At 43.4% G+C, this 26,026-nt stretch overlaps 1 protein-coding gene and 1 long non-coding RNA gene across 2 annotated transcripts in view; one reads left to right on the forward strand and one right to left on the reverse strand.

Annotated features, from left to right (window-relative positions):
* Window positions 1–26,026, reverse strand: part of LOC115159666 (voltage-dependent N-type calcium channel subunit alpha-1B) — a 254,642-nt gene that overhangs the window by 23,325 nt on the left and 205,291 nt on the right. Inside the window, exons 27-39 of the mRNA XM_029709608.1 lie at window positions 25,745–25,874; window positions 25,412–25,471; window positions 25,026–25,132; window positions 17,900–17,996; window positions 16,814–16,974; window positions 15,007–15,144; window positions 12,665–12,866; window positions 11,446–11,610; window positions 7,683–7,793; window positions 5,121–5,204; window positions 3,080–3,082; window positions 2,777–2,893; window positions 1,897–1,962 (exon numbers count right to left, since the gene is read on the reverse strand). Of these exons, the coding sequence (XP_029565468.1) occupies window positions 1,897–1,962; window positions 2,777–2,893; window positions 3,080–3,082; window positions 5,121–5,204; window positions 7,683–7,793; window positions 11,446–11,610; window positions 12,665–12,866; window positions 15,007–15,144; window positions 16,814–16,974; window positions 17,900–17,996; window positions 25,026–25,132; window positions 25,412–25,471; window positions 25,745–25,874 (1,441 nt within the window). The remainder of the gene's footprint in view (window positions 1–1,896; window positions 1,963–2,776; window positions 2,894–3,079; window positions 3,083–5,120; window positions 5,205–7,682; window positions 7,794–11,445; window positions 11,611–12,664; window positions 12,867–15,006; window positions 15,145–16,813; window positions 16,975–17,899; window positions 17,997–25,025; window positions 25,133–25,411; window positions 25,472–25,744; window positions 25,875–26,026) is intronic.
* LOC115159670 (uncharacterized) lies at window positions 11,937–14,320 on the forward strand. The gene is made up of 3 exons (XR_003868931.1): window positions 11,937–12,305; window positions 12,720–12,879; window positions 14,282–14,320. It is a non-coding gene; the product is annotated as an uncharacterized LOC115159670 (long non-coding RNA).

Raw genomic sequence — 26,026 nt, forward strand, 5'->3', positions numbered from 1 at the left:
AGAATCTCATACCAATGGTCAAGAATGATGGTGGTATTGTGATGGCTTGGGATGCTTTGGTGCCTCAGGAACAGGACAACTTGCTATCATTGAAGGAACCAGGAATTCTGCTCTGTATCAGAGAATTCTAAAGGAAAATGTCAGGTCCAACCGTCTGTGAGCTGAAGCGCTACTGGGTCATGCAGCAAGACAATGATCCAGAACACACACGCAAGTCTACATCAGAATGGCTGAAAAGAAACATATTTGAAGTTTTTGAATGGCCCAGTCAAAGTCCAGACCTAAACCCCATTGAGATGTTGTGGCAGGACCTGAAACCCACAAATGTAACGGAGTTAAAGCAGTTCTGCATGGAAGAGTGGGACAATATTCCTCCACAGCGATGTGAGAGACTGATCAACAGCTACAGGAAGCGTTTGGTTGCAGTCATTGCAGCTAAAGGTGGCACAAACCAGTTATTGAGTGTAAGGAGGCAATTACTTTTTCACACAGATGCTTTGGGTGTTGCGTAACTTTGTTTATATAATAAATTAATTCATTATCAACATTTTGGATTATTTGTTCACTCAGGTTTTGGTTGAAAATCTTAACATTCAGAGTAACAAATATGCAAAAATAGAGAAAATCAGAAAGGGGGCAAATACTTGTACAGCACCAGTCAAACGTTTGGACACACCTACCAGTGTTTTTCTTTATTTTTACTATGTTCTACATCAAAACTATGAAATAACACATGGAAACATGAAGTAACCGCAAGTGTTAAACAAATCAAAATATATTTTATATTTGAGATTCTTCAAAGTAGCCACCCTTTATCTTGATGACAGCTTTGCACACTCTTGGCATTCTCTCAACCAGCTTCACGATGTTGTCATCTTTTCAACAGGACAATGACCCAACACACCTCCAGGCTGTGTAAGGGCTATTTGACCAAGAAGGAGAGTGATGGAGTGCTGCATCAGATGACCTGCCCTCCACAATCACCCAACCTCAATCCAATTGAGATGGTGCTCAGCATATGTGGGAACTCCTTCAAGACTGTTGGAAAATCATTCCAGGTGAAGTTGGTTGGGAGAATGCCAAAAGTGTGCAAATAAAAACCAAAAAACTTTTGGTCCCTAAAATGGGGGACTTTGTACAAAATGTGCTGTAATTTCTAAACGGTTCACCCAATATGGATGAAAATACCCTCAAACTGCTGGAGTACAGAGCTAAAATAAAAATTATTCACTGTCCTAATACTTTTGGAGTTCACTGTAGCTATCTAGAAATCTTTATAATATAATAACAATAGAATTTGATGACATGGTGACACCCTGTATTCTGCCCAAGTCCACACTTATAGGGTACATCCGAATGGCACACAATTTTTGATATTCCCTATATAGTGCACTACTTTTGACAAAGGCACTATATGGGGATAGCGTGCCATTTGGGTTGCACAGATAGTCCTGATGATATCAAAGAGCCAGATAAGCTTCTGTTGGCTCCCTGTTTAATTGGGATATGAAGTTTGTCACTCATGGTGGGGGGTGTCCTGATCCACCCCTCCCTCTGGGGCCCTGTAGTAATTATACAGCATCTCATTATACAGCATCGCTGATTAAATGAGGACTCTTTTACCAGAAGACACAATTACCATTGATTTACAATGCCATGCTAATCTAGAGAATGGCACGCACCTCCATTGTGCATACAATTGATCAGATTTGCTGCCACATAGGCTTCCTTTTAAATGAGTAATCAACTTTAAAGATTGGAACCATCTGTTTAAGAGGAGAGCCAGGTTCTCTGTGTGTCTCTCCCATAGAGGAGAAGCTATTGACATTCTCTTTATGATATATAACATAGTTTAGCATAGTCATCGTCACTGGACGTGTGTGTGGTATGACTCACCTGCATGCCGATGATGGCGTAGATGAAGAAGAGCATAGCGATGAGGAGGCAGACGTAAGGTAGGGCCTGGAAATAGAAAATACACGCACGCACCGAGAAGTTAACAGCCCAGAATGGTTTAATAGTCTTATTTATGGAGCAGAGCAGCCAACGTGACCCGCGGGGTTGATTTCCTTAATCACATATATCCCAGACAAGGGAAGGGTACACATTAATCAGAAATAATGAGCTACCTTTTAACACTCTGTAGCAACTATCCATTTTCATTGGGGCTTAAAAGCTCTCACCACCCCACATTTAACCTGCTATCAAATTAACTATTCTTGGCAATGTCCTTGTTCTCTCTACGACGAAAGCTCCATAGAACAAACCACTTCTCTAAGACTCCAAATAAACATCAATATCACTCCAAATGCCATTAAAGGGATACTTTGGGATTTTGGCTTGCGTTAGCACAATGACTGTAAGCCTATGGGTGCTAGCAGATACTCGTAGACTTCCAGTCATTGTGCTAACGCCAGTTAGCATTGGCCCCCGAAACTACCTCTAACTTCCTTCATACTGGACACAGACACATTTAAATGGTATCTATGAGTTCATCTGATGAAGTAGATATAGGGCCTCATTGCCAAAATCGCTAAGTTTCCCTTTAAGTATACACAAACGCAAAATAAAGATGTCCTCATTTTATTTCCTTATCTCCCCTTACAGTTCGATCTATATGCTTACACTTATTACAAAATAATGAATCAGCCTATATTCATTAAATTCACTACTGATCAGATGAACACCATGTAACTCTCAAATCAAGAGTCCATGTTGAGTAGGCAGGGGTCGAACCTCAGGGTCAAGGGTCAGAGGTGAGAGGTCAGTGAATCACCTTGAAGGACTGGACAAAGGTCCATAGCAGGATGCGAATGGTGTAGCCCTGCCTCAGCAGCTTGATGAGCCTGGCCGCCCTGAACAGCCTCAGGAAACTCAGATTGATCAGCTTGTCCTGCAGGAGGAGACACACTGGAATTCAAACTGGTCTTTGGGTTACATTCAGAATGGTTGAGATTAACAAGGGGGCTCAGTGAAGCAGTGGTACCATTTCAGTGAAGAGTATCTACCTATCCATTTATGTATGATTTAGACTGGCCGCCAAGGGAATGGTCAAAAGCAACGGGAACAAGACACTTACCGTCTAGAGAGGCCCATAGTGTCAGAGAGGGAGCACAGGCACCAGCAAAGAAATAGCAGAAGATGGAAACACAGTGAGAGAAAGATAGAAAACCAGAGAGAGAGAGAGAAGAAAAAGACTATCACGGGGAGAGAAATCCCACACAAAGGGACATTTCTTCCACAAAGAGAGTTAAATAGTAAACGGACTACTCCAATCGACTTCAGTGGTACTGTGCTGCAATCTGCACGTAGGTTTTTCTTGATCCCCCTTTCAAACTCCGCCTGCCACTCCGGTCTGTCCCCCAGCTCCATACTAATCTATCCAGAAGGAGAGACAGCTCTCAGCCATCCCCAGCAGCTCTCTAAAGCAGGAGGATATGCTGGTGGCTTCTACTGATTACCTCACCAACAGTAATGTAACTTGGTTAAACCTCATGAAAACATCCTCATTCAAGGAGTAAATGTATTATGAGTGAAGACATACAGGCACGACTGCATATAGGAGAATCGCATTTTGTAAATTGCCATATAAACTCTGCAACAAAAAAAAAGTCCCTTTTTCAGGACCCTGTCTTTCAAAGATGATTCATAAAAATCCAAATAACTTCACAGGTCTTCATTGTAAAGGGTTTAAACAGTGTTTCCCATGCTTGTTCAATGAACCATAAACAATTAATGAACATGCACCTGTGGAACGGTCGTTAAGTCACAGTTATGAAAACTTAGGACACTAAAGAGGCCTTTCTACTGACTCTGAAAAACACCAAAAAGAAAGATACCCAGGGTCCCTGCTCATCTGTGTGAATGTGCCTTAGGCATGCTGCAAGGAGGCATGAGGACTGCAGATGTGGCCAGGGCAATAAATTGCAATGTCCGTACTGTGAGACGCCTAAGACAGCGCTACAGGGAGACAGGATGGACAGCTGATTGTCCTCGCAGTCGCAGACCACGTGTAACACCTGCACAGGATCGGTACATCCGAACATCACACCTGCAGGTCAGGTACAGGATGGCAACAACAACTGCCCGAGTTACACCAGGAACGCACAATCCCTCCATCAGTGCTCAGACTGTCCGCAATAGGCTGAGAGGCTGGACTGAGGGCTTGTAGGCCTGTTGTAAGGCAGGTCCTCACCAGACATCACCGGCAACAACGTTGCCTATGGGCACAAACCCACCATCGCTGGACCAGACAGGACTGGAAAAAAGTGCTCTTCACTGACGAGTCGCGGTTTTGTCTCACTAGTAGTGATGGTCGGATTCACGTTTATCGTCGAAGGAATGAGCGTTACACCAAGGCCTGTACTCTGAAGCGGGATCGATTTGGAGGTGGAGGGTCCGTCATGGTCTGGGGTGGTGTGTCACAGCATCATCGGACTGAGCTTATTGTCATTGCAGGCAATCTCAACGCTGTGCGTTACAGGGAAGACATCCTCCTCCCTCATGTGGTACCCTTCCTGCAGGCTCATCCTGACATGACCCTCCAGCATGACAATGCCACCAGCCATACTGCTCATTCTGTGCGTGATTTCCTGCAAGGCAGGAATGTCAGTGTTCTGCCATGGCCAGCGAAGAGCCCGGATCTCAATCCCATTGAGCACGTCTGGGACCTGTTGGATCAGAGGGTGAGGGCTAGGACCATTCCCCCCAGGTGCCTTGGTGGAAGAGTGAGGTAACATTTCACAGCTAGAACTGGCAAATCTGGTGCAGTCCATGAGGAGGAGATGTACTGCAGTACTTAATGCAGCTGGTGGCCACACCAGATACTGACTGTTACTTTTGATTTTGACCCCCCCCCTTTGTTCAGAGACACATTATTTCTGTTAGTCACATGTTTGTGGAACTTGTTCAGTTTATGTCTCAGTTGTTGAATCTGGTTATGATCATACAACTATTTACACATGTTAAGTTTGCTGAAAATAAACGCAGTTGACAGAGACAGGACGTTTATTTTTTGCTGAGTTTATATTTGCCATAAAATAAGTTGTATGGGCACATTGTACTGAAGCAGCTCTTACATAAAGTAAGATATTGTATAGGGTCATGGTAGCAGCACTTACCTTAATCTCTGTGACCAAGATGTCTGTGATACTCCCCAATACTGTCACAAAGTCAAACACGTTCCAAGCTGCCTTCAGGTAATTCTGCAACAGAGGAAGAGAGAGGAAGATAGAGAAAGAGAGAAATAGAGGGAGAGATGGTGAGAGAGGGGGGAGGGAGAGGGATAAAGAAGTTTTATTATGATTGGTACCAAGCCCTTGCTCTTTAAATGCTTTCCTCAGGCCACACTCCACAGAGCATGTCTTCTAAGCTCCTCAAATGAGGCGGCTTTTAATGAGTTGCTTTGAGTTTCATTAAAAGGCCATCCAATATATAGCCTACAGAGTGTCACTCACTCCCAGACACACACACACTTAAGAGATTCTAAACAGCGGCATAGACTTAAGACAGACAGGTGAATCTGTCAGGTGGCATGGCAGTGAGCATACGCTCCTCCTGGGGAGCATAGCAATTTGAAACTACATAGACGCGAGAGAGAGAGAGAGAGAGAGAGAGGCCCATCCATCTGGGCTAAGTGCTGAACAGGTGGAGGTAATTGGCGTGTGAGAAAAGCCATATGACAAATGAGCCTGGGGATGAAATGTGAATGAATCTGGAGATGAAGAGCCTCGCAGAGGGGCCAGGTGGCCCGGAGCTGCCTGGGAGATGAATTCCTCCCCTCCCTCCATCCCTCTATCCCACTACTTTACCTTCCCACCCTCATACCCTAAACTTAAGCTGTTGTATCATCCCCAACACACACCTCACCTCCCCGGTGGCTCTTGCTGAAGGCTTGTCAGCCGACGCTCATCCAGACTACCCCTGGCCATCCATTAACCTTCCAATGTTTTCACAAAGGCTCTTTATCAGTCTCTGTCCTGATTTCCCCCTTTCTCTATCTCTGCCTCTGTTTCTCTGTCTCTCTTCCCCACCCTGGTACTCAGTCATCGACAGTTGAAGTCAGAAGTTTACATACACCTTAGCCAAATACATTAAACTCAGCTTTTCACAATTCCTGACATTTAATCCTAGAAAAGAATTCTCTGTCTTAGGTCAGTTAGGATCACCACTTTATTTTAAGAATGTGAAATGTCAGAATAATAGTAGAGATAATGATTTATTTCAGCTTTTATTTATTTCATCACGTTTCCAGTGGGTCAGAAGTTTACATACACTCAATTAGTATTTGGTAGCATTGGCTTTAAATTGTTTAACTTGGGTCAAACCTTTCAGGTAGCCTTCCACAAGCTTCCCACAATACGTTGGGTGAATTCTGGCCCATTCCTCCAGACAGAGCTGGTGTAACTGAGCCAGGTTTGTAGGCCTCCTTACTCGCACATGCTTTTTCATTTCTGTAGGATTGAGGTCAGGGCTTTGTGATGGCCACTCCAATACCTTGACTTTGTTGTCCTTAAGCCATTTTGCCACAACTTTGGAAGTATGCTTGGGGTCATTGTCCATTTGTAAGACCCATTTGCGACCAAGCTTTAACTTCCTGACGGATGTCTTGAGATGTTGCTTCAATATGTCCACATAATTTTCCTCCCTCATGATGCCATCTATTTTGTGAAGTGCACCAGTCGCTCCAGCAGCAAAGCACCCCCACAACATGATGCTGCCACCCCCATGCTACATGGTTGGGTTGATTTTCTTCGGCTTGCAAGCCTCCCCCTTTTTCCTCCAAACATAACGATGGTCAATATGGCCAAACAGTTCTATTTTTGTTTCATCAGACCAGAGGACATTTGCAAACCGTAGTCTGGCTTTTTAATGGCGGTTTTGGAGCTGTAGCTTCTTCCTTGCTGAGCGGCCTTTCAGGTTATGTCGATACAGGACTAGTTTTACTGTGGATATAGATACTTTGTACCCGTTTCCTCCAGCATCTTCACAAGGTCCTTTGCTGTTGTTCTGGGATTAATTTGCACTTTTCACACCAAAGTACGTTCATCTCTAGGAGACAGAACGCGTCTCCTTCCTGAGCGGTATGATGGCTGCGTGGTCCCATTGTGTTTATACTTGCGTACTATTGTTTGTACAAATGAACGTGGTAGCTTCAGGTGTTTGGAAATTGCTGAACCAGACATGTGGAGGTCTACAATGTTTTTTTCTGAGGTCTTGGCTGATTTCTTTTGATTTTCCCATGATGTCAAGCAAAGAGGCACTGAGTTTGAAGGTAGACCACAAGCTTCTAAAGCCATGACATAATTTTCTGGAATTTTCCAAGCTGTTTAAAGGCACAGTCAACTTAGTGTATGTAAACTTCTGACCCACTGGAATTGTGATACAGTGAATTAGAAGTAAATAATTTGTCTGTAAACAATTGTTGGAAAAATGACATACACACAGTAGATGTCCTAACCGACTTGCCAAAACTATAGTTTGTTAACAAGAAATTTGTGGAGGTGGTTTGAAAAACGAGTTTTAATGACTCCAAACTAAGTGTATTTAAACTTCCGACTTCAACTGTATTTTCCCAAAAAAGACAACTTGAGTGATTCCAAAATTAGTCTACAGTTTATTTTCCTAAATGCTTAGATAGATAGTGACCATGTGCTGTAATGTATGGAGAGATGGAGGCTCACCAGTGGTCCGAAAGCGATGATCTTGAGGATGCACTCTAGTGTGAAGAGAGCTGTGAACACAATGTTCAGGTACTTCAGCATGGCCTCATACAGCTCCGGAGCACCGTGAAACTGAAGGCAGAGGTCAGAAGTCAGGCAAAGGTCGGGAAGATGTCAGAGGTCAACATTCATTCCCACTGAACATGAGGAAATGATAATCGGCATGTCCATTTCCAATGTTAAGCAGACAGACCATTGTAATACTTGTTAAAGTTACCCTTCCTTCTGCCTTCATCTTTCTTTCTCTATCTGTCACACAGTGTGTGTGTGTGTGTGTGTGTGTGTGTGTGTGTGTGTGTGTGTGTGTGTGTGTGTGTGTGTGTGTGTGTGTGTGTGTGTGTGTGTGTGTGTGTGTGTAAAAAACACCCCGTGCCTAATTAATTTACCAGTAATTAACAAACACATATAGTATCTCCAGGCCTCCATGCATAGCAACTGCATACAAGCCACTGATGCGCTCCTTTGGAACATCTCCATTTAAAAAAGTATAATAAATCAATTGTATATACACCACAATAAATCCATTATTTATTTTAATCAGGTCTAAAGAAACATTATATGAAGAAAATGTATTTCAGATGAACAGAATATGAGTTGGCCTACTGTATGTTATCTAGCCATGTGACAAGATAAGCTTATAAGTCCTGTGCCATTATTTTATATTATGTGATTTTATAGTAAGAAGAATATCATTGAACTTAGCAGAATAAAATAGAAAGGATACTTTTCCCATTCTGGGAAAAATGAAGTTGTGCGCAAAAGTGATAATTTGAAAAATATTTATTTAGAGTTATTTGGCCATTTTAGTTTTGAATGATACAAACCTTAGAATGTGTTATAAATCAAAACATATATGGGCTGGATGATGTGACTATAGGATATTAATGCGGCGTTGAGAAAGTCACAAAAAAAAGCTTGCGCTCTGTTCCTTGCCTCAGGCTGTACAGCTGTTCTCTCCTTAAAGAGGCCACTCCACCTCTTTAAGGAATACCTGGGATAGGATAAAGTAATCCTTCTAACCCCCCCCCCCTTAAAAGATTTAGATGCACTATTGTAAAGTTGTAAAGTGGTTGTTCCACTGGATATCATAAGGTGAATGCACCAATTTGTAAGTCGCTCTGGATAAGAGCGTCTGCTAAATGACTTAAATGTAAATGTAAATGTAAATCAAGTGATCATATTTTCACCCATCAGACTATTCTCAATTTAATCTTGTCTTTACTATGTAAAATTAGTTTAGATTTACAGTGGGGGAAAAAAGTATTTGATCCCATGCTGATTTTGTACGTTTGCCCACTTACAAAGAAATGATCAGTCTATACTTTTAATAGTAGGTTAATTTGATCAGTGAGAGACAGAATAACAACAAAAGAAATCCAGAAAAACGCATGTCAAAAATGTTCTCATGATCATTGCAACTCCACGAGGTGAGATCTTGCATGGAGCCCCAGGCCGAGGGATATTGACAGTTCTTTTGTGTTTCTTCCATTTGCGAATAATCGCACCAAATGTTGTTACCTTCTCACCAAGCTGCTTGGCGATGGTCTTGTAGCCCATTCCAGCCTTGTGTAGGTCTACAATCTTGTCCCTGACATCCTTGGAGAGCTCTTTGGTCTTGGCCATGGTGGAGAGTTTGGAATCTGATTGATTGATTGCTTCTGTGGACAGGTGTCTTTTATACAGGTAACAAGCTGCGGTTAGGAGCACTCCCTTTAAGAGTGTGCTCCTAATCTCAGCTCATTACCTGTATAAAAGACACCTGGGAGCCAGAAATCTTTCTGATTGAGAGGGGGTCAAATACTTATTTCCCTCATTAAAATGCAAATCAATTTATAACATTTCTGACATGCGTTTTTCTGGAAATTTTTGTTGTTATTCTGTCTCTCACTGTTCAAATAAACCTACCATTAAAATAATAGACTGATCCTTTCTTTGTCAGTGGGCAAACGTACAAAATCAGCAGGGGATCAAATACTTTTTTCCCCCACTGTAGAATGGCCCATTATGAAATGGGCAGGAACAGGGCCAGGGGAAAAAAGGCATGTCATCTGTATGCTCTCAAAATGGGAATGGAGGACATGCGCTTCCCCCCCCCTATCAATGAACCAACATCATCGCCTACGGCTCTCACCCAGACTCATGGATAGAACGTTTGGAGCATAACATAAGGTAACCAGTCCATCCAGTATGCATAATAATACAGTCCACACTCAAAGGCTATTACTCAAATGTGTTTAATTTTGGGGTATAGTCTAGACCAACTATGCACCAGACATCTTAAATCAGTTTTGTGTTGTGTTTTCTGCCATGGGTAATATGCGATAGGCTATGTATTGTATAATGGCACAATCATCATTTTATTTCAGATTTTTTCATCATAAGCCTATGCATAAGCTCTTATATGTGTACGGGAGTTTTGAATGAATCATCACCTTAGAAAGCGTTGTCCATTTCGTTGTGTTAGGCTTTGAAACAACATTCACAACAACCATGTTTTATACTCAGTCTCAACCTGCTGTTGAACTTCTTTCTTCAAATTGATCATCACAGTGAGGTGAGTTTTAAAAGCACTACACCGCTTTGATGAAAAGTGTTTGTGATTTTCCAATGCATTTCCATTGACATCAGAATGAGAGCCGACAGAGCCCTGACTACCAGGCCATTAAGACCCGATGGAGAAACGATAGAGCCCTGACTACCAGGCCATTAGGACCTGATGGAGAAACGATAGAGCCCTGACTACCAGGCCATTAGGACCCGATGGAGAAACGATAGAGCCCTGACTACCAGGCCATTAGGACCTGATGGAGAGACGATAGAGCCCTGACTACCAGGCCATTAGGCCCTGATGGAGAAACGATAAAGCCCTGACTACCAGGCCATTAGGCCCTGACAGAGAGACGATAGAGCCCTGACTACCAGGCCATTAGGACCTGATGGAGAGACGATAGAGCCCTGACTACCAGGCCATTAGGACCTGATGGAGAGACGATAAAGCCCTGACTACCAGGCCATTATGTCCTGATGGAGAAACGATAGAGTCCTGACTACCAGGCCATTAGGCCCTGACGGAGAGACGATAGAGCTCTGACTACCAGGCCATTAGGCCCTGATGGCCTGGTAGTCCGTGGATTTTTACTGTGGTCATGACTTATGGCTGCCAGTATGGTGGTAATACGGTCACCGCAACAGCCCCATCCCTCAGTCTGACAGACCTGTAAAGGTCAATACCTGGAGATAAGCCAGATGGATCAACCATGTGGTTAAGGCCAAAGCAACAGAGAGGCTGCTTATACATCAACAATGGATACGTTCAATGTATCCATCCAAATGATACTGATTACCTGTGCCAAAACCCTGTCCCAAAGTTATCCCACTCAAGGTAGAAATTTCCCCTTACAACAGATCTAGGATCAGATTTCCCAACCCCCAAATCATTAATTAGAGTTATGACAAATGCTCTGACCCTGCGACAGTGATCAAGGGCAACTTGCAATGCTTATATCCAGTTATAGGTTGCGTTCCAGGCTGACTTCATAGCAGACAATAAAATTACATCAACCAATGGTTGTGTGCCACATTATTGACTGTGCAGAGGGGCATCCAATTGCTATATCATTTTATGTGTACAGTTATCCAGGCATTCTGAGATCTGGCATGCGTCTATAATGTAGTCAGCCTGGAACGCGACCATTGCCGATGGTGTGTGGGAAGCATCACTGACCTTCATCATCAGCACCACAGTGTTGAGTGCGATCATGGTCATGATGGAGTACTCAAAGGGCGGCGACACCACAAACTGCCACATCTTATACTGGAACGACTGCTTGTCTGCTGGCATGTAGCGCGTCAGAGGCTTGGCGTTGATGGCAAAGTCAATACAAGCTCTCTGTGTTGGAGGAGGGGGAGGGAGGGAAGGGAGAGAAAGAGGGATGAGGTGAGAGTTTGTAAAACTCACTCATCTCCCTAATCAGATCTGATATTGTTCAAACACTGATTATCAACATAAAAAAGAACCAATGTACAATCAAATGAAAAAGATCAAAGGCTGAACTAATGTCCGATAAGTGCTGGCATGCAACCTAACAGTTTCCAGGAGTGTTTAATATGCCAGGACAAGGCAGCAAAAGGAGTCTGATCACTAGCCAGTAGTTTACAGACAAAAAACACAAATTCTGTGTCCCAAATGGCACTCTATTCCCTACATAGTGCACTGCCTTTGAGCCCATAGGGCTCTGGTCGAAAGTAGTGCACCATAAAAGGGAATAGGGTGCCATTTGGGACACTGTAGAGTGAACCTCAGTGATGTAGGAAATAAAGATACAGCTGGATGGACTACACTGGGCTGGTTGCTCCTCCTGAGGGTTGCTGTTCTTTTGTGTTGATGCCTTCTGAGGGAAACAACAGGCTAGCAAGGAAATCAACTGAAATATATCCACAGGTGCTATGAAAAGTGTTGAGAGATCCAACACTGGGACGGTTTCAACAGAGGAGAGGCAGAAATGACTTGGCCTTGTATTAATAATTGTTGGTGCACATCTCAACAAAAAGTGAGTTACCTCCTGCTGGGTGCCAGACAACTAGGTGAGAGTGTGTCTGTTCTCTGTGTATGTGTGTATTTTTCTCTCTGCTTGTGTATGTGTGTCTTTCTGTGTATGTGTGAGTGTGTGTTTGTGTGCGTGTGTACGTGTGTTTCTCTCTATCTCTGTGGTCCAGCGTGTGTTCAGACAGAATACTGTACCTCGTTCTTCTCCAGTCTACAATCTGACATGGCCTCGTCTCCCGGCTCTTGGAAGGTTTGTGTGTGTGTGTGTGTGTGTGTCGGTCTGTCTGTGTTTGTGTACCTCGTTCTTCTCCAGACTACACTCTGACATGGCCTTGTCTCCCTGCTCCTGGAAGGTTTGTGTGTGTGTGTGTGTGTCGGTCTGTCTGTGTTTGTGTACCTCGTTCTTCTCCAGACTACACTCTGACATGGCCTTGTCTCCCTGCTCCTGGAAGGTGATGATAATCAAAGCCACGAAGATGTTGACGAAGAAGAAGGGAAAGACCACAAAGTAGACCACATAGAAGATAGAGGTCTCCATACGGAAGCCTGGGCTGGGACCCTCATCCTCATAGGTGGCATCCACAGAATGCTTTAGGACCCTGGAGAAAACAGGTAAACACAGAGGGTCAGGTTTGCAATTTTCCCATGAATGGTTAAAGTAAGGATTTGGGTAGGGGAAGCTGATTCTAGATATGTACCTAGAGGAAACTATCCTAATACTATCTAAGCCTAACTAGTTTAATTGTTTTAACCTATACATACACCACTAGGCAGCCTGGCAGGGAGGGAGGGCACAGAAGAATATGTGATGTACAAGCAGGCTGTGGGGAAAAAAACCATACATTTACTGGAACAAAATATGTCCAATATTCATCTTTCATCTCCCATAACTGAGTACAGCAGGGAATAATATTATGAAGCAGGGAATATATGAATGTTTACCAGGTTGTATAACAACAACAAAAAATGAGTTTTTGAATATGATTAAAACAGATATGCAGCAAATGTATAGATAAAACTAAAAAACACTGATGTTTTGAAGATATTCTGCTATATATTCATTTCTGAGAATAACAAAAATAGCTGTAGTACCCCTTCTCAAGCCCTATTCGCTGAGTCACAGGGAATAGGGCCATTTTTATTTAAAGATGAATCTAACGCTAGTTAGCTCTTTTACATTTGATTGTGTAGCTCTTGTTAAACCATGTACTTGGGGTAATGGTTTCCCCGAGGAAGGAGATGTGGAGAGAGAGAGAGAGATGATGAATGACTGACTAGCTGAGGAGAGCTCTTAAGTCATTGTGGTGTCCTCAACTCCAACCCTGGTCAGGTTCTACATGCCATAAATTAGTGCGAATGATGAAGGCATCTTACTGACTAGCGCCGTCTCCTCCTGAACATTACCTCAGCACACGCACGCCATTACGCACGCACACACACCTCTCCCACTGGATTTCACCCCACCGAGTCTCACCCCGAGAGCATTTATTTTCCCCACATCATTGGCACTTTGGCCTTTGGAATGGATGTCAAATGGGATGCTCGTCTTGTAAAGGACATTGTGTACATTCAACAGGGGTCAATGAACCCGACAGGAACCCTCTCGTCTGCCTGGAATTATTTGGAACGCTAATTAGCCGGTGGTTATGTGAATAGGTGATGTGTAGGTGATTGAGTGGCCTGTGGTTATGTGAGTAGGCCATTGCCAGTGACTGGCTAGCCGGTAGTAATGTAAGTAGGCCATGTGTAGGTGATTGGCAAAGTGGGTGGGGTTTTATCCTGCCTGTTTGGCCCTGTCTGGGGGTATCATCGGATGGGACCATAGTGTCTCCTGACCCCTCCTGTCTCAGCCTCCAGTATGTATGCTGCAGTAGTTTATGTGTCGGGGGGCTAGGGTCAGTCTGTTACATCTGGAGTATTTCTCCTGTCTTATCCGGTGTCCTGTGTGAATTTAAGTATGCTCTCTCTAATTCTCTCTTTCTCTCTTTCTTTCCTTTCCTTCTCTCTCTCGGAGGACCTGAGCCCTACGACCATGCCTCAGGACTACCTGACATGATGACTCCTTGCTGTCCCCAGTCCACCTGGCCATGCTGCTGCTCCAGTTTCAACTGTTCTGCCTGCGGCTATGGAACCCTGACCTGTTCACCGGACGTGCTACCTGTCCCAGACCTGCTGTTTCAACTCTCTAGAGACAGCAGGAGCGGTAGAGATACTCTGAATGATCGGCTATGAAAACCCAACTGACATTTACTCTTGAGGTGCTGACTTGTTGCACCCTCGACAACTACTGTGATTATTATTATTTGACCATGCTGGTCATTTATGAACATTTGAACATCTTGGCCATGTTCTGTTATAATCTCCACCCGGCACAGCCAGAAGAGGACTGGCCACCCCTCATAGCCTGGTTCCTCTCTAGGTTTCTTCCTAGGTTTTGGCCTTTCTAGGGAGTTTTTCCTAGCCACCGTGCTTCTACACCTGCATTACTTGCTGTTTGGGGTTTTAGGCTGGGTTTCTGTACAGCACTTTGAGATATCAGCTGATGTAAGAAGGGCTATATAAATACATTTGATTTGATTTGATTGGCTGGCCTGTATTTCTCTTCACAGTTGATTGGCTAGCTAGTCTGTGGTTTTGTGAGTAGCTCATTACCAGTGATGTGCTAGCCTGTGGTTATGTGACTAGGTCCTTACAGGTAATTGGCTGGCCTGAGCTGATTGGCTGGTGTGGGCTACTCACATTGGCCAGCCCTCCCCGGTGGAGACGGTGAATAGGGTGAGGAAGGCCCACAGCACATTGTCATAATGGAACTCATACTTCCTCCACTCACGATCCTGGGCCGCCACTTCATCACCGTCATAGTCCAGAAACTTACCCCTGATGAACGATGGAAAGAGGGGGAGAGGAGAAAGAGAGACAGACAAAGAGAGAAAGAAAGAAACAGAGAACGAGAATAGCACAGTATCGTATTATTATCTTGGAGGTAAATTGGCACGAGCAATGTTCACAAAAAAGACTCAAACTGCGAAAATCTCTTTTTCACATGTGAAAAGATGTTGTTAACATTTTGCAGTAGCAATGTTCCACTGAGGGAATTAAGGTGACCACATCTAAAAAGCCCAAACGCAAGACGGGAACGATTTTGCGGGACATTCGTGAAATAGTGGACAGAATAAATGGGGCAGGTTAATGGATAACGTTCAAATGGCGACAGTTCTGCTGTATGATGGCCACTGCCTTTTAAAGTTTCAATCCTCAGTTGTACATACATTTTTGGACTTAATCATACGAATCCACTGATTCTTGAAGAAAATAACTTAGAAATGCCTCATGAGTTCAGTTTAACTGTCGTACCTCATCAGAACACAAAATATGAGCTTGTTTAACTCCAATGTTTGTAAACAAAGTAAATGTAAACAACCATTGTATAGCCTTAAAACATGACTAAAAACTATAATGATGAAATCATGGCTGGTCAGTCCTTGCATCCATAACGTAGTCTATGGATTTGAGAGTGGCTGCGTGCCTCTGAAGCTACACAGGGTCAGTCCTTGCATCCATAACGTAGTCTATGGATTTGAGAGTGGCTGCGTGCCTCTGAAGCTACACAGGGTCAGTCCTTGCATCCATAACGTAGTCTATGGATTTGAGAGTGGCTGCGTGCCTCTGAAGCTACGCAGGGTCGGTCCTTGCATCCATAACGTAGTCTATGGATTTGAGAGTGGCTGCGTGCCTCTGAAGCTACGCAGGGTCAGTCCTGGTCGGGCAATAGATGGGAGACCAGATGTAGCCGGAAGTGATGAAAAATAAACAGGTGAAAAAGAAATGTCACATGAGAGAAAAACACATGACAAATTCACATGTGAAACTTCACACGTGTCTGACTCATGTAAAAACATGTACAGTTGAAGTCGGAAGTTTACATACACCTTAGCCAAATACATTTAAACTCAGTTTTTCCACTTTATTTCAAGAATATGAAATATCAGAATAATAGTTGAGAGGAAGATTTATTTCAACTTTTATTTCTTTCATCACATTCCCAGTGGATCAGAAGTTTACAAACACTCAATTAGTATTTGGTAGCATTGCCTTTAAATTGTTTAACTTGGGTCAAACATTTCGGGTAGCCTTCCACAAGCTTCCCACAATAAGTTGGGTGATTTTCCAAGCTGTTTAAAGGCACAGTCAACTTAGTGTATGTAAACTTCTGACCCACTGGAATTGTGATACAGTGAATTATAAGTGAAATAATCTGTCTGTAAACAATTGTTGGAAATGGTACTTGTGTCACGCACAAAGTAGATGTCCTAACCGACTTGCCAAAACTATAGTTTGTTAACAAGACATTTGTGGAGTGGTTGAAAAACTAGTTTCAATGACTCCAACCTAAGTGTATTTAAACTTCTGACTTCAACTGTATATTATTAAAAAAATATATTCACATTTTTCAGGTGATTTGTTCTCTCGTGACTTTGTCATGTTTCTTTTTTGTAAGGGCATATCCAATACCAGTCAGTGTCAATGGTGTGAGTGTGTGCTGTACCTGCAGTCCTTCTCCAGACCTTTAGACTCGTCGGTGCAGTAGAAGAACTTGCCCTTGAAGAGCTGCACAGCGATGACAGCGAAGATAAACATGAAGAGCATGTAGACAATGAGGATGTTGAGCACGTTCTTCAGAGAGTTGACCACGCAGTCAAACACAGCCTGGAGGAGGACACACACACCAATAAATAGAGGTACACACAAACTCATACACACAATCACTCAAACTCATTAGCATGCATGTGAACACCCATCTACACACACGCACACAGTCTCTACGCAGCACTCTGTTGATCAGTTTGTGGTTTGAATGACTGTCTACCTGTCATGGCACGTTTTGAAATCTTCCCAATGAATATGTATCAGCAGGGATGAATGAGACAGTAACTCACAGAGCGGAAGTAAGTCATTTTTTATGTCACTCATGTCACTCAGTCCAAATAGCTAACTGTCTGAGAGTGGTTAGCTCTAGTCCAGTGCGTTACGTGCAGCTTGCTGACACTGAGCCTTCAGCCTCAGCAAGCAGCATGTAACGCCCTGGACCAGAGGTAGGGAGTAGTAGGGCTTACCTCCCTTCTAACCCTGATCTATCTCAATCATCTCAATCAACCCATGAATTACTTTAACAGGGTGTGCTGCTATCTTTGGTCTGATCAGCTACCTTTCCACACATCAATTACTTTGGTCTAGTCTTTGTGAGACAAGATCAGAGCTGGGGTCCTGATAAGAGTGAAACAGATTAGCATTTTTCCCATTTGTCACCGGGCAGAGGATGATTAATTGGTATATGAAGATAGACACTGTGGATATCAGTCATTACATCACACCCTCCTCTTCTCTCCCACTGATGTGATTAGTTTATATCGCATACAAATCACTTGGGAGTTCTTAATCCACTGGCTGCTGCTGCAATTTCTGTGTGTGTGTGTGTGTTGCAAAGGCACAGGTGTGTGTGTGTGTGTGTGTGTGTGTGTGTGTGTGTACGTTCGTGAGTGCATCCGTATGTGTTTGTTTGACTTGTAACTGGCCATGGAAGTTGCTTTTCTGCTGTGTCAGAGTGGAGCTAACAGGTAACAGATGCAGCTACCTTGAGTTTTGGCAGTCGTTTGATGGTCTTCAGAGGCCTTAGAACTCGCAGCACCCTGAGAGACTTGATGGTGTTGATGTCCTTGCCTTTAGTTCCTCTGCACAGAGCAAGACCACAGTTAGTGACTATAGACTAAACAAAAGGAGAATAGGCATTATGCTGTGGCCCACAGGCTCTCACCACTACCTTACCTTCTGTTCTGTCGCTCGCTCGCTCGTTCACACACACACACACACACACACACACACACACACACACACACACACACACACACACACACACACACACACACACACACACACACACACGAGGAGGCTGGTGGGAGGAGCTATAGGAGGACGGGCTCATTGTTGGAATAGAATTAATGGTCAAACATGTGGTTTCCATATATTTGATACCATACCAGTCATTCCATTCCAGCCAGTACAATGAGCCCGTCCTCCTATAGCTCCTCCCACCAGCCTCCTCTGACATACACGGTATTCATTAAACTCTCTCTTTAAGGCACACATGTATAAATCAAATATCCCCCAATCCCTGCAGTTACAAGTTCTAGTAGGTATATTCAGCAGTTGGTAGAGTACAGTAGAGTACAGTAGAGTAGAGTGCAATAGGCTACAATAGAGTACAATAGAGTACAATAGAGTACAGTAGAGTATAATAAAGTTGGTAGAGTTTAGTAGAGTACAATAGAGTTGTTAGAGTACAGCAGAGTACAATAGAGTACGGTAAAGTACAATAGAGTACAATAGTTGGTAGAGTACAGTAGAGTACGATATAGTACAGTAGAGTACAATAGAGTTGGTAGAATACAGTAGAGTACAATAGTTAGCAGAGTACAGTAGAGTACATGCATGTGAGTTGATGGGTTATTCTACAGAAACACACCTACACAGAGCAATAGGGCTATTGAATCATATTTTAAGAGCAATTCCAAAGTGTTTCTATACAGGGAGCAATCACATAATAGGACAAAGGACTACAATACACTATCCACTGGTATTTCTGTAGAATAACAGACATACATAGTGGTATAAAAAGATACAAAGAAACAAGCCCTGAGTCAGGGACAAGCTTCTTTGCAGGAACCACTGCTGTTCTAGCCATTAGCGCTGTTCTTGCCACAGTGGCGGGTTACAAACCAATCATTTAGAACCTGTTAGCGACAATATACAGTACCGTCCTCAGGAGCCAGATGGACACTGGTCAAAGACTGTGAATGTGGTGTCAATACAATAATCTACCAGTCACATTTACACACAGTGGCTGTCCATATACTCTCACCATGGTATATTCTGTGTGTTTATTATGAGTTTACATACTTTAGTGTGTGTGTTTGAGTGTGTGTGTGAGCATGTCTAGTGTGGACGTGTTTAACTATACTTGTGGGGACCAGCAGTCTCCACAAGAATACTAAACAAACAAACATTTGACCAACTGGTCCCCACAAGGTCAAATGCTATTTCTAGGGGGGTTAGCGTTAAGATTAAGGTTAGGTTTCCGGGTTAAGGTTAGGATAAGGGTTAGGGAAAATAGGATTATGAATGGGACTGAATTGTGTGTCCCCACAAGGTTAGTTGTACAAGACTGTGTGTGTGTGTGTGTGTGTGTGTGTGTGTGTGTGTGTGTGTGTGTGTGTGTGTGTGTGTGTGTGTGTGTGTGTGTGTGTGTGTGTGTGGTCACAGCTCCTCGGCAGGTTGATAATGCCTGCGGCTCCATATTCATCTGTAGAGACCTCTCTAGGGTGCATCTCTCCCCTCTCAAACAGGCAGAAATCAGTCAGTCCTCTCTGTCCGTCAATATGGATGGGGCTGGAGCTCCTAAATTCAGTATGAAATAAGGCCCAGACAGCCAGCGGAGGAGGACTAGGAGGCTCCAAAGAAGAACTGACTATAGGAAGTTGTAACCCATCCATGATTCTGCTAGAGGGGATGAGAGAGCAACCCTGCCTTTCCACTCTCAATTTAGCACCGTGCGATGTACTGCACTATACTGTTTGGAATCATGACTTGAGGTGCATACTGAACTGAAGTACAACTCATACTTTGGAATATACTTTGGAATAAATCTCACACTGCCGTCAATGGAAGATTGGCACGTAAACTGGAGCTATACAGTATGTGCTGTGCACCAATCTCAAGGACTGAACCCATAATGAGTTAGTCTAAGTGTATTCAGTGGAGACAACTACCTCAGTAACTAGAGACAACAGAAGCATGGTTCCACACAGAATGGGCGTGTTGACTTTTTCTTACCCAATGGGAGCTTTAGGTCTAATACACTGGCATGCAACAGTCATGCTCTGAAGATCTGGTTACCCCGGCATGCAATCCGGTAAGTCAACCCCCGCCCGTATCAATCCAGGGTCTCAACACATCTACATGGCGAGTGAACCGTTCCTCAATAGCTTTCAGAAGAGCCGTAGACAGGAAGAATGGATGTGTGTGTGTGTTCACATTAAGTAGCTCAGATCAGCCCTGATATGCCTTGTGTGTGCAGCTGCAGCGGCCAGACGCGAGGAGGTTATCCTCGGTCACCATGACTACAGCCTTATTGGTTGCCCCTTTCCGAGAGAGAGCGCACAGCATTTCCTGTTTACAGATAGGAGATCTGTCTTCCAATAATCTGCCTCTCAGTAGAACATGAGCATTACTCCGAACCTTCTGCTCTCCCAACCCATAAACGGAAACACGATTCACTCTCCCTGATCTGCCCTTCTCACTAACTCCTTCACTATTTAAGATTATGTTCGTATGTAAATTGGGACTTTCTGATGACACAGTATGCTTGTAACTATGTATAATTACAGTATACAGTGTATTCCCGAAAGTATTCAGACCCCTTGACTTTTTCCATATTTCGTTACATTACAACCAGGATGTAGGAGCAGTCCCAGGTCTATTACGTTCCAAACCCCCCAATCAATCTACATACAATACCCCATAATGACAAAGCGAAAACAGGTTTTTAGAACATTTTGCAAATGTATAAAAAATTTAAAACAGAAATACCTTATCTGCGTAAGTATTCAGACCCTTTGCTATGAGACTCAAAATTGAGCTCAGGTGCATCCTGTTTCCATTGATCATCCTTGAGATGTTTCAACAACTTGATTGGAGTGCACCTGTGCTAAATTCATGATTGGACATGATTTGGAAATGCACACACCTGTCTATATAAGGTCCCACAGTTGACAGTGCATGTCAAAGCAAAAACAAAGCCACGAGGTCGAAGGAATTGTCTGCAGAGCTCCGAGACAGGATTGTGCCGAGGCACAGATCTGGGGAAGGGTAGCAAAACATTACTGCAGCATTGAAGGTCCCCAAGAACACAGTGGCCTCCATCATTCTTAAATGGAAGAAGTTTGGAACCACCAAGACTCTTCCTAGAGCTGGCCGGCTGGCCAAACTGAGCAATCGGGGGAGAAGGCCTTGGTTGGGAGGTGACCAAGAACCCGATGCTCACTCTGACAGAGCTCCAGAGTTCATGAGCAAGAGGACAAGTACATTAGAGTGTCTAGTTTGAGAAACCGATGCCTCACAAGTCCTCAAATGGCATCTTCATTAAATAGTACCCGTTTTGTGAAGGGAGTAGTACACAGCGTTGTACGAGATCTTCAGTTTCTTGGCAATTTCTCGCATGGAATAGCCTTCATTTCTCAGAACAAGAATAGACTGACGAGTTTAAGAAGAACGTTCTTTGTTTCTGGCCATTTTGAGCCTGTATTCGAACCCACAAATGCTGATGCTCCAGATACTCAACTAGTCTAAAGAAGGCCAGTTTTATTGCTTCTTTAATCAGAACAGTTTTCAGCTGTGCTAACATAATTGCTAAAGGGTTTCTAGTGATCAATTAGCCTTTAAAAATGATAAACTTGGATTAGCCAACACAACATGCTATTGGAACACAGGAGTGATTGTTGCTGATAATGGGCCTCTGTACACCTATGTAGATATACCATAAAAAAATCTGCTGTTTCCAGCTATAATAGTCATTTACAACATTAACAATGTCTACACTGTATTTCTGATGAATTTTACATTATTTTAAATGGACAAAAAATAAGCTTTTCTTTCAAAAACAAGGACATTTGTAAGTGACCACAAATTTTTGAACAGTAGTGTACATTTGCAAACATTTCTAAAAACCTGTTTTTGCTTTGTCACTATGGGGTGTAGATTGACGAGGGAAAAAAACGATTTAATCCATTTTAGAATAAGGCTGTAACGTAACAAAAAGCGAAGTGATTTAAATTCTTTCCGAATGCACTGTAAATATATTAATATTAATTTGATATACTGTCATTCTAATTCCAACTGTAAATGTTGGCATTGTACAACCGTCCTTTACTTTGGCATGTCGGCACACAATGGCAACAAGGGACAGAGACAAATCTGATCAGTGATTGTCTTCTGAAAGCTACTGGGAAGAGTCTCCAATAGTTCCTCATTGGGACTGGGCTTAGTTCACTGAGAGCGTAAGAGGTGGAATGGGTATCCCGTCAGTACAGCAGAGAATGTGAGTGTGTTGGAATGCGATGGAGGAGGTTGATAGGGGAACATTTTTGGGGTCAGGGGTCAATGACAGAGAGAGGGTAGGTCCCCACCTGGCCACGCTTTGTTGCGATCTGATGAAGAAAAGCAATGATAAACAGGACACACGCAAACAAACACACGTCACGAATCACAGAGAACAAACAAAGCACATAAGATATTAAGGCTGCTTCATAGAGACAAAGAAAAAGGCAGAAATATACAGAAACACTGAGCAAAATAAACACTTTAAGCCAATAATACTACTACTACTACCACTACTACTGTTAAACAGGCATGGAGATACAGTGGTGCTAGTTATCCTTAAGACTTAATAAGAACATCAAAACATGGCAGAAAGAAACAGATAATGACAAGCACACGGAAGGGTTTTACTAAGTTCAAGTGAAAAAGAGCAGAAACCTAACAGACTGAAAAGAAATAGTAAAAGGACAATTTTAGCTGTCCATCTTCTGTTTCTGACAAGAAGACCCAGAATGAGTTCCAAATTACACCCTATTCCCTACATAAAGCATTCGTTTTGACCAGAGCCATATGGGCCCTGGTCAAAATAAGTGCACTACATTGGTAAATGGGGTGCCATTTGGGACTCATACCTCATTTTCTGACAGGAGGTTTTTCCAGTGAGATGGCATTAAGGAGGACAAGACATGACGTCTGTCTGTCTGTCTGTCTGTCTGTCTGTCTGTCTGTCTGTCTGTCTGTCTGTCTGTCTGTCTGTCTGTCTGTCTGTCTGTCTGTCTGTGATGTGAGCAGCTAGAGAGAGGAAGTGTATCCTCCAGATAACCTCCCTATCAGCAGCCCAGCATCCCACAGCACCAGGAGAGGAACAAACATACATACCCTACTGAGACAGCATTATGGGACAACTACCACACACACGCATGCATGAACGCACTCACACGCACAGACACACTCACACACATACACGCACACACACGGATGTATGTGCATATAGACAGCCATTCACATGCACACAGTGAACAGGCACACACACACTCACACACCTCAAACGTACCTACATCAAATCAAACTACTGTTACATGCAAAAATACCCTCTCAATAATGAGTGTGAATTTTCAATTGAAGAGTAAATAAGTGAACATATGCAAATGGTCAGAATAACAGGAAACAATTTACTTGGATAGTCCCAAGTAGATGGTTTGTAGATGTTCAATAACATTTCAACTAACTATCCACTAAACCGAACCCTAAATCTAACCTTAACCCTTATCCTAACCCTAAACTTAATCCTAATCTTAACCCTTACCCTAACTCTTATTCTACAGCTAACCCTAACTGTAACCTTAGCAAGCAGTTGCTTATCAACAGATAGTATGATGGCCATCTGTAGAGCATCTATATGGGACTATCCAAATAGAATGTGACCCAATAATCTGCAGTAATATAATGAGGGTGAATCTATAGATATGTTGTTATACAGGCTAACTAAGCAAAAAGCTCTGTTGACTCGGATGGACAGACAGAGAGACAGAGAGAGAGACAGAGAGATAAACTGTCAAGAAAGACAAAAGAGACAGAGGGAAAAAAGCAGGCAATCAAAGGCATTACCCCATGAAGCTCCTGAAAGCAATCCAAGCCACAAAAGAGAAAGATGGAGGGACAGAATTAAATGAGAAAGAGACAGTCAGCGACACAGAAAACCATCCATATACAGTCGGCTACAGCTCAGAAAAAGAGAGAAGAGTAAGATAGACAACAGCAATACAAATGTGGTACAATTGACTACTTCACAGGTTATTACACATTAGCCCCACCATGATACCACTGGGGTGCAAAATAACTGACTGAGTTGGTTGTGGGAGAGAATACACCATTTCCTTTTACCGGTCGGTATGCTTGAAAAGACTGGATTTCACCTCCCTTTATTGTCTTTGTGTATGTGCGTGTGTGTAGCTGTGCTTGTGTGTGTATGTCTGAGACTGTGTGTGTTACTTGCCATACAAGCACCTGATAACATTTCCCTCTCAGTACCAGGGAGGGAGAGAACAGCTGCAGTACATTAGCACTAAGACGAAGCCCCCGCCCACCTCCCCAGCTTAACCTCCCGCTCATTAACCAAATCACACACACCTTATTACAACGATGGGAGGGGGGATTAAAGGTTAAAAGAAGAGTTTGAGCAACAACCCATTTCGGCAAATAACCACAGGCAAAGTGGTTTAGAGCCCCTGAGAGCTGTACAGAGAGGTTGGTTTGGGGGAATGTTTTGGGCTGTGGTGGGTGAGTGAGTGCACCACCCAGACTGGCATATTTGTAGGTGCGCCAGCTCAGTGAGTTGACTGAGGTGACAACGTAAAGGAGAGGTGCTGTTGGCTGTAAAAGGATTTAAAACAGTAATAATACTGTAATCAATTTAAAGGGGCAATCTGGGATTGGTACATACATTTTTGGACTTAAGTTTCTCAATTTCTCCAGCCCCATTCCTCAGCTGTTTACCAAAACAAATGGTGAGGTGCCTGCTTTGTTTGGTTTTTCGAATCCCAGATTGCCCCTTTAACCCCACCTACAGCTGCAAGAGGAACATACAGTACGTCAAAGTGTGTACTTACGAGCAGGCGAAGGCCACCAGAGCTCCACTGACCACAATAAAGTCCAGGATGTTCCACAGGTCCCGGAAGTAAGAACCAGGATGGAGGAGCAGTCCCAGGTCTATCATCTACACACAGAATTAAAGTCATAAGGAAGATGATCCACATTATGAATGTTAATGGATGAATGTTACCACTTCAGCAAGGAGCCCTGGTCTTGGATATACTGTAATACCAATGCTACCGCAGAGGCTTTGCATGCTAGCAGTACTTAAAAGGAAACCACCTCGAGGCAGCATTGCAGTGGAGCTAATTCTAGCTGCAACCTAAGAGATTAACTCTGTGTGTTCAAACTGAGGAAACTGTTTTATGTTATTTCCAACCATTTCACCAGTATAACCTCTCACCTTAATCACCATCTCAAAGGTGAACACTCCTGTGAAGACATAGTCCAGATACTTGAGCACCTGCAAATGATTGAATGTTCAGTCAGATGTCAGACACAGCAGGCAATCACCTTAGCAGCACTCAGCTCATATTAATTACTACTTTTGTTTCTGTAGCACTCTCACAAAGTAGAACGTTCAGGTGATTTTAGCAGAAATTCTAAAAGCTTCTGGCAGCTCAATCAGGCCTAATGCTAGTCAGTCTGTCGGACTGGGGGGGTTCTGGGATTTGGAGGCAGGCCTCCGTACACAAATACCCAGCAGTGTGTGTGTGTGTACTCTTGCAGGACTCACATTGTTGCGTGGTGCATTGGCCTGCACAGGGTCCTCCGCGGCCAGGGCTATGCTGCTCATGGTGATGACCGACAGGATACACATCTCAAAGTAGCGCAGGTTCACCACGTAGTGGCACAGCCGACGCACCCTGAACAGCACAGTACAGGTCATCTCACTGAGTGCATTCAACATGCCCTCTCAAAACGCTGACATAATACTGAGTGGCACCCAATATAGAAATGCAGAACCAGTTAGAGCCCAGACTAGTCCTACTTGCCACCTGTTCCCTGTCTCAGGTCA

This window comes from Salmo trutta, chromosome 23 (assembly GCF_901001165.1).
Source record: "Salmo trutta chromosome 23, fSalTru1.1, whole genome shotgun sequence".
NCBI lineage: Eukaryota > Metazoa > Chordata > Actinopteri > Salmoniformes > Salmonidae > Salmo > Salmo trutta.